General features: G+C 44.5%; 1 protein-coding gene across 1 annotated transcript; it reads right to left on the bottom strand.

Moving 5' to 3' along the window:
- Window positions 1-322: 322 nt before the first annotated feature.
- Window positions 323-3171, bottom strand: LOC119340281 (GDP-fucose transporter 1-like). The gene is made up of 2 exons (XM_037612177.1): window positions 2860-3171; window positions 323-1564 (listed from the first exon to the last, which is right to left on the bottom strand). Exon 2 carries the CDS (start codon window positions 1548-1550, stop codon window positions 522-524), a length of 1029 nt encoding a protein of 342 aa, XP_037468074.1. The 5' UTR covers window positions 1551-1564; window positions 2860-3171; the 3' UTR covers window positions 323-521.
- Window positions 3172-8821: the final 5650 nt, after the last annotated feature.

The raw sequence follows: 8821 nt of genomic DNA, 5'->3' as shown, positions 1-8821 counted from the left end.
GATAAGCATAAAAGCAATATACATCATTGTAAAAGAGAGTCTATTATGCATGCTCAACAATTCTACATCGCCGGAAAAATCATCTCACGCTTTAAGACTGAGGTTTATACGCTGCAAATGATTAACCGATACTGCTGTAAACTGCGATTTCTCTACCAATAATATGCAGTGTACAGAGTTATTGCTGCTGCAGACAATAGAGACTCCTCTATAAGGAGCAACAATAGAGATCACTAACGACTACATGTTCATGAAAAAGGCAGGTGATTCTAGTAAACAACACAATAGTAGTTGCATAAACAACCGGGAATAAGACGATGGGAACAAAAATAATTCTAGTGTACATGTAACTTGTGATGTGAGTGCGTGCCATCCAACAAAATACATCCTGAATTGTCTGTATTGCATAGTTATAACAAGTTTTGAAGACTCGGTGTCTGTTCTAGACATTCCCGCAAAAAAAAAAAAGGTGTCTGTTCTAGACAGAAGGACAAAACTGAGTACCTGCTAAACAACATGTATCAGGCATCTGAGTCCTTTGGAGACGAAACTAAGCTTTGCTTCTCCGGATCAAACTCAGCTTCATCATCATCACCACGGCCTTTGTTAGCTACAGCCTCAAAATGCGCTGGAGTACTTCCTTTACTTTTGACAGACTGCTGATAGAGTATTCCACCTGCCAGAGTGAAGAGCAAACAAACCAAACCAAATGCGTTTGCGTGCTTATCCCAGATCATAACATTGATTGCAACCGTCAGGAACTTGTTGACGACTCCCGTCACCGTAAACGCCGTGGCAGAGACCGCTTTCCTTGCCGCGAAACCAAAGAAGCTAATGAGCACCCCGAATATGCAGGACAGTGCCACGGCAACAAACGCGTCAAGTTGGAACCAGCTTTGGCCCCTTGATTCAATGGCTCTGAAGACCGACAGGTGCTCCCCCGTCAGAACCCCAAACACGGGGGCCATGAGCAGTGAAAGAAGATTGTTGTAGAGCACAAAGCCCCATATGCTCAGACCCAGGTTAGTCACCATGTGCTTTATGTACACCATTTCAGTGGTTATGGTGATCAGATAAGCAACTGCCCACGAGTATGCCGTGAGGGTGAACCCTGAATCTGTCATCACGTAGCCAACTGCGCCTCCCAAGATAATCACCAGGGACAAGAATGTGAGCTTTGAAGGACATGGCTGCTTCCGGAACGTGGTGTCAGCGACAGCAACCAGCAGAGGGGTCAAGGATCTGAACACTATAAATGTATCAACATTGGCATGCTTCAAGAGGTGGGTGTTGGTGAATATGGCGAGGTAGAAGACAAGAGCAGCAGGCGCATACTTTTTGGCAATCTGGAAGTTGAAGGGCTCATGGTAGAGGAAACCGAGCTTCCCAAGGCTCCAAACTCCAACCACGGATGTCAAGTATTGTAGGGCAGTGAGGAGGCCAGGGTAACTGAACTTGGTGATGGCGTACTTGTTAATGATCGCAAGCAAGCTCGAGCATAAAGCATATCCTAAAATGAGGCTGCTTGTCGCATAGGCTGGCTTTGCCATGAGGAAAGATTTATCTGCATGGTAGATACAATGTAAGAAAAGGGAGTCTACAACTAATAAATGTGAAGCATGATGTGATGCACAATGCTGGTAGGGGACTAACAGAAAAACTGCTCTGGAAAACAAGTGCCAAGACTATCTGAATTCATGTGCAGAAATGAGACCATTCATGATTTGTGTGACTTATCTATAATTATTTCCCTAGGCACGTCCATGATTAATTTCTAGGTGGTGAGGCATAGTCCAAATATTCTATCCAATAGCAAATCAAGTAATACAAGAACAATTCTGCAATCAGGCTAATGAGAATATATGACAAAAATGGAATACCTCCTACAATCTACAGGTAAACATCTCAATGAAGGTAGAACAGGGATCTCAAATGAAGCCATTAAGGTTAAGAAAGAACTCCAAACAACATGTACTTGTAGTAGTTTAAGCCAAAAATAACTGACATCAATTTCCTTTGCCCAGACAGGTGACACATGCTGACATGGCTATTATCAGATATAATAAATACTATGATCTGGAGTGAGATTAAAAGTATGATAATCGATTGCCTATCTCTGAGACAATAATTTATCTGCCAATACACTTTTGAGAAGTCGAAAGCTAATGAGTGATAAAGCTTTTGCAAAGGCTTGAAGGGTGTTAATTTAAGAATGATTTGCCTCATTCATATATTTCTTGAAATATCTGAATCCTTTTCGCTTTGACCGGCATGAAAGATATGTTGACGGATCTTCTAAAAAAACACTCATCATACATGCTCTACATACAACATGTGAGATTCTACTAATTTCTAGCAACAGGTTGTTCGGTAATTTTACGCAAGTGACGGAACAAATATGATCAGAGAGTTTACATGACCGCACATAAGTGAATAATAAAGCAAGTATGTGTTTGCTTCTTGACCTGGAAAATGGGCTTGCTGCATAGAGGACAGACAAAATTAAGGGCTATATAAATTTATGAATTATAACATTTATTTGAATTTCATCTTAAAATGCAAATCCGAAACGCTAGCACGTGCTCATCATGAATCAAATTTCCTTTATACGTCACTAAACAAGCTCCACACTACATATTTAAGATGCAAAACAAAATACAATAAAAGACATACCAACAAGAAACAGCCGCCCAGATGCACAGTTTACTCGGCAAGTTTGGGTTATCTGGTAAAACTGAGATTCCGGATGTACATGAACCTCAGGTGCTAGTTTCTAGGGTTTTACCGAAATGGGGAACAAAAATAAATCAGACAAGTAACTGAGGAGGGGGAGGGGAGTAAATAGTGGAGAAGGCTCACCTTCAGACGCCCCGCTGGCGCCGTTCTCCGTCGCTGACGGGATGGCCAGCTCTCGGCAGAGGCGGGGTCGAGGGTGGAGGGGGGCGGTGGCAGGGAACCAGGGAGGGCGGGCGGAGCGAGGCGGATCAGGGGCACGGCGGAGAGGGGCGGGGAGAGGTGTGGGCGCCGGGGCCTGGCCGCCGGCGTCGCCTTCCGGGCCCGCGGACGGAGTGGGGCGGAGGCACGGGCACGGCGGAGAGGGACGGGCGGCCGGGCGCTGGGGCTTGGCCGCCGGGGTCGCGGACGGGAGAGACGAACAGGACGGGACGTGGGGGGTTTGACTGTAATTTTTCTGTCACTCAGGAACTTTATTGACTAAAACGGGTTCGTATTACAGCAGGCCAAGAAAAGAAACTTCAGCACCCCGCGATTTGGACAACACATTCCGAAAACGAGTTTCAGAACCGTGGTGGTTGAAGCCACTCCATTTTGATGATCATAGGTTTCCCTTGCTTGGCAACGGACAGATCTAATGAGGTGGTCTCTTTTGACTTCGATGAGATCTTCAAATATTGTTGATGTCGGATAATTTACAAACTGACTCCCGTGTCGCTCGGGAGGGGCGACCCGGGAGATCCCGATCGGCGCCGCCAGGTCCTCTCCTCAACGGAGCCACCCCAGGCCGCCGTTGCCGCCGGCGCTTGCCGCGGTGGCGGCGGGCTTGCCCTCTTGGACGCCATGCTCCCTCCCAGCGGCGGTCTCCTTTTGTTGGTGGCTTCTCCTCGAGGCGCATCAAACGACATACCCCACATCTCGTTTGTCCTTGGATGCAGTCTTGATGGTGCCTGATGGCTGCATGGTGAAGTCGAGGGCGCTCACAGTGATACTGGATGAGTGGCCTCCGGTTGTGACCTGCAGTGGGGCTCGTTTTCACAGGCTCAGCGGCAGCTGGCACCGGCGTCTAGCTCCAGATCGAAAAGCAAAAGCCCGGCGGCGCACGGCAGGCTGAGGGATCCTCGTAGATCTGGTTCCGCACGATGCTTCACCAACTGCCGCCACAGGCTGCTTTCCATCATTGCCTGGCGAACCCTTCGCTGAATCACGCCGTGTTCATCTAAATGCCGGGCCGACACCACAAGCTCCCGTTCCTCGCTGTAGTTACACATCGGGAGGCGGTGGCGGTATAGGTGTGTCTGTGCCGACGCAGAGGTGCCTTTGCTGGATGTGGCAGTAGGGCTCATGTGCGACTTCCTGTCGGAGGCGTTGGCGGGCGTGATTGCAGTGGTCACCGAAAGATCTTCATGAGGTTTGTTCCTTCAGATCCGGTGATTGACTTTTGAAGGGGAGATGCAAACTATTGACAACAGCTTGACGCAGAGGGATAGTTGTGCAGCAACAACGATTGCACATCGCATGTCGCTGGGTCGCGGAAAAGTGGTGGTCATAACACATGTGACATACATGGTGATGCTACTTGAACACCGAGTCTCAAGCTCCGGGTGAAAGCCTAGGCCTGACCCGAGTTGGTTATACCTTGCAATGTCGACGTTTTTACGTTGTTACCTTGTTGAAGGCATTGTTCGGATATGCTCAGACTGGTTCTTCAGGGTGAAAACCTAGATTCTGACCTTGGGTGGTTGGATCCGGTGACGACGATGCTTGAGCGTCATTCCCTTCCTGAAAGCGTTGTTGTTGAAGAAGACGTCGTCCGTGTGGTGTCATAAGATGGTGATGCGAATACGACCAATGTTGTAGTTTGATGTTTGCTGCTATGATCACTTCATTTTTTTTTCATTTTTCTCGCATAAGCATAACTTTGATCTTATATGATTTTGCTATTTGCTAGCGTGTTTTTGTGTGCGTGTGTTCGTGTTGGTGCGTGCATCCTAACGATGCAGAGGACAGGTGTGAGCTTATTGTGTCTGTATTCTCTTGATGCTTCATTTTGAGTCAATAAATTCCGCTCTTTATCCAAAAAATATTGCTGATGTGCTTTGCTAGGTGAAGTCTGAAATATGTAAAAAAAAAATGCGGGTCAGACTAGTCTATGTGATTCCATGACGTTTCTTCCCTGAGTGTTCTTGTCCTTGTCTTTTGTTGTTCTTTCAGTACGAGTAAGCATGAGATCAGGTTTGCTCCTCTGGATCCTTGTTCTCAGCCGGACGCATATTGGATTTTATTACCAAAGTGTGCCGCATAAATCAGTTGAAAAGGAATATGGGAATCATCGACTTATCATGGAAACAGAAACATGGCGTTGGTCTGTTGGATGGTGGGCGTGCTCACTATTTTTGACGGAGAGCATCAACTATGGTGCTCCTTCACGGAGGACACTACTGTGCTCATGGCACCTCTCGGGAGGCTGAGACGGGAAAACAAGGATGCGGCTATATCTCGCTTATAGCAAGGCAATCTTCCGACTCGCTGAAGCGTCTGCAGCTGCGCAAGCGTATGGGCCGGCTCAGCGCGCGGGAGGCCACTAAATGAATATATTACAAAAAAAACATTTTGCATAAAACATTTAAAAAAAAGGTTAACCAAGCATTTGAAAAAATGTTTAATGTACACAGAGAAACTGTTTCTCATGTATATGAAAAATGTATTACAAAAATATATAATGTGTGTGAAAAAGTTGATCATGTATTTAAAAAATGTTAATCCAAGAATATGAAAAAATGTTTACAAAGTATTTATTTTTCTAATCAAGCATTTAAAAAATGTTAAGTGTGCATAGAAAAATGTTGGCCATGTATTTAAAAAATGTTAAATGTGTATAGAAAAAAGTTGACCATGTATCCATAAAATGTTAATCAAGCATTTAAAAAAATGCTAAATGTGTATAGAAAAGATGTTGACCATGTACCCATAAAATGTTAAACTTGTATTTAAAAAAATGTTAATCAAGCAGCATTTAAAAATATGTTAAATGTTTATAAGAAAAATGTTGACATGTATTCATAAAATGTTAATCAAGCATTTGGGGAAAAATGAATAGAAAAAATGTTGACCATGTATTTGAAAAAAAATGAACTTGTATTTGAACATGTCAATCAAGAACTTGAAAAAAACTGTAAAGTGTGTATAGAAAAAATGCTGATCATGTATTCAAATAATGTTAATATGGTATTTGAAAAATGATAATCAAACATTTGAAAAATGTGAAATGTATATAGAAAAAATGTTGACCATGTATTCAATAAATGTTAATCTTGTATTTAGAAAATATTAAACGTGCACCAGAAAAATGTACCCCCACCGTCCCATAATGTGAAAGCGTTTTTGACACTATACTAGTGTGAAAAATGCTCTTATATTGTGGGATGGAGGGAGTATTAGATATATACCAACAATTTGTATAAGAAAACAATGAAAACCTGAGAGAAAACAAAAGAAAACCAATGAAAAAAAAGAGAGAAAAATAATAGAAAAAAGCTAGTGATAAACGAAAAAGAACAAAGAAAACCAAGAAAAATAATGAAAATAAAAAACCAAAAATAGAAAAAAAAACCGTTGAAAACACAAGAAAAAACAAAACCAAAAAAACCTAGAAACCAGTAGAAAACCGTCTCTTTTTCTTTTAACAAGGTCGCAACCTACTAATTTAACACGAATCCTGCGCGCCCCTTTTTCTTAAGTCTAATTTCTTTTAGGTATGCGCAAATGGGCCGGCCCACAACTGTAGACATTTCAGGCGAGACCGAAGGAAGACTCGCGACAAGCGGGATATAGCCTTTGCGGGAAAACGAAGGGAGCGATGTAACCGTGGATTTTCAGGGCTTGGCACTAAAGAAAAAGAGCGTGGGCTGGGCCATCGACGCCGACGGGCCACCCATTAACATACTACTCCTAAAGATGTTGATCCTCGGAAAAGAAAAAAAGGAAAGGTTACACAATCTACCTACCCCCATGTACCATGATCTTGCCTCCTTTCTAAACAAAAGAATGATCTCGCTCCCACCACATACACCTCAATTATTAGTATACTATACTAGTTAACTATTGACAGTGCAATTAACTACCAGCAGTGAAGGAGAGAATGTGAAATCGGGGCGATTGATCGATTAGGGAATGTCGGAGCTAGATGGGCGAGTGATCAAGGAACCCGTCTAACAGAACACTGCTCTTTTTTAACAGACGCCCACATACACTGAAACGTCTCCTTTCACTGAATAAACATCGTCGGAAAAATGCGACCATCAGTACTAAGTCTAGAATTTGAACCTGGTAGATTGGTTCCATCAGAAGAAACCTAACCATCCAAGGTAAGTTTAGTTCGCCCAACAAAACACTGCTATCATCTAGTAAAGGGCCACGCTTGATTCTCAGAAAGAAAGCAAAGGCAGAGGGTACACAATCCACCTACCCCATGTACCACGATCTTGCTTCCATTCAAAAAAAAAAAAAAAGATCTCGCTCCCACCCCACACAGCTCAATTAGTGGGAGTATACAATTAACTAGTGGCGCCATTAACTACCAGCAGTGAAGGAGAGAATGTGAAACCAGTAAGATCGATCGATCGTTCGATCAGGGAATGTCGGCGTCTGCATAGCAGCAGCTAGCTGGTGTCCTCGGCTCTGTCTGTCTGGTGATGATGGCGCCGATCTAGCCAGCCAGCCAGCCAGCAGGATTAGATGCTTTACCCAATTCTGACTTTTGTGCCTCGCTTCCCTCCCTTTTCTATGCGTCTCCGCGCTTCATGCATGCAGCTTCCTCCCCCACATTCTACTCAACCACACTCCCAATGATCCCATCTCTGCAGGTCTTGTTTATTCGGTGGCTAATCTAATCTAATCATCTCTTTCGGTCGGTCGCCAACGACTCACATGCCGTCCGCGGCCGCGAAATCATACATACGGCCAGGTGCAAGCTAGCTAGGGACAACTGGATCGATTTGGAGTGGTAGGTGAAGGCGCCGCTTTCGCCTTGCAGACCCTGGAAAACGATCCATCGATTGGGTTTGCTTTCTTCTTCAGAAGATGATCCTTTTTTTGGGTTAAACGTTAACAGTACACGTCCGGGACGCCCGCTGTTCTTCCGGTGGTTTACAAGTAGGTTTGATCCACGTGCGCCCCGTTGCATCGGTGAAATGCTGTCATCCTAGTTGGGTTTGGGGCGGAGAGCTAGCGGTCTGGAACTCTGGATGCACGACGCCGAATTGTAAAATGGGGGGAGTTGCCGCAAATTGACAAATGCATGTATTCCTCCCTTCCCGCTCAATTTAAATGGTTCGGCTGGTTAAGGATCATTTCATATTGGGAACCATGTCATCTGGCCTTTTGCATAGCTTTATGTCTTGTTCGCCGATAGACTTTGCATAAATTTACCTAGGTAGGCATGAGACTGCTTTCCATAAGACCATACCCCTCCTCCCTCCCAAAAAAGAAGAAGAAGAAGAAGAAGAAAATGCATGTTTTGCACTTCACTAGTACTATTGTAACACACATCACTCTCCCTCTCTCCATATCTATCTCTGTCTCTCAGATCGGCCCACCACATTGTTGTACTGCTTTTGCCGGCAAAGGCAAAACTGATAAATCTCTCGCTCACCCACTCCGTACTCACATTGGTCATCTATAATCCTTCGTCGATGCGCCGCCACTCTTATTTTCGTCTTTTCTCCGACTCAGCGGGCCTCCCACTGTCGGATCTGGCTCCGCTTCCTCAACTTATAATTCTAAGGGGTCCGGCGACCCACAAATTTTCTCCCGCATCCGTGAAATGATGTCATCCTAGTTGGGTTTGGGGGTGGAGACCGGACTGGATGCACGACGCCGAATTGTAAAATGGGGGGAGTTGACACAAATTTGACAAATGTATGTATTCCTCCCTTCCCGTTCAAGTTAAATGGTTCGGCTGGTTAAGGATCGTTTCATACTAAGGAACCATGTCATGTGGCCTTTTGCATAGCTTTATGTCTTCGTCATGGTTGGACTTTGCATAAATTTACCTAGGTAGGTGTGAATCTGCTTTCCATAATACCAT

Source organism: Triticum dicoccoides, chromosome 7B (assembly GCF_002162155.2).
Source record: "Triticum dicoccoides isolate Atlit2015 ecotype Zavitan chromosome 7B, WEW_v2.0, whole genome shotgun sequence".
Classification (NCBI taxonomy): domain Eukaryota; kingdom Viridiplantae; phylum Streptophyta; class Magnoliopsida; order Poales; family Poaceae; genus Triticum; species Triticum dicoccoides.
The sequence above is the reverse complement of the archived record's forward strand: the minus strand, read 5'-3'. Positions and strand labels throughout refer to the sequence as shown.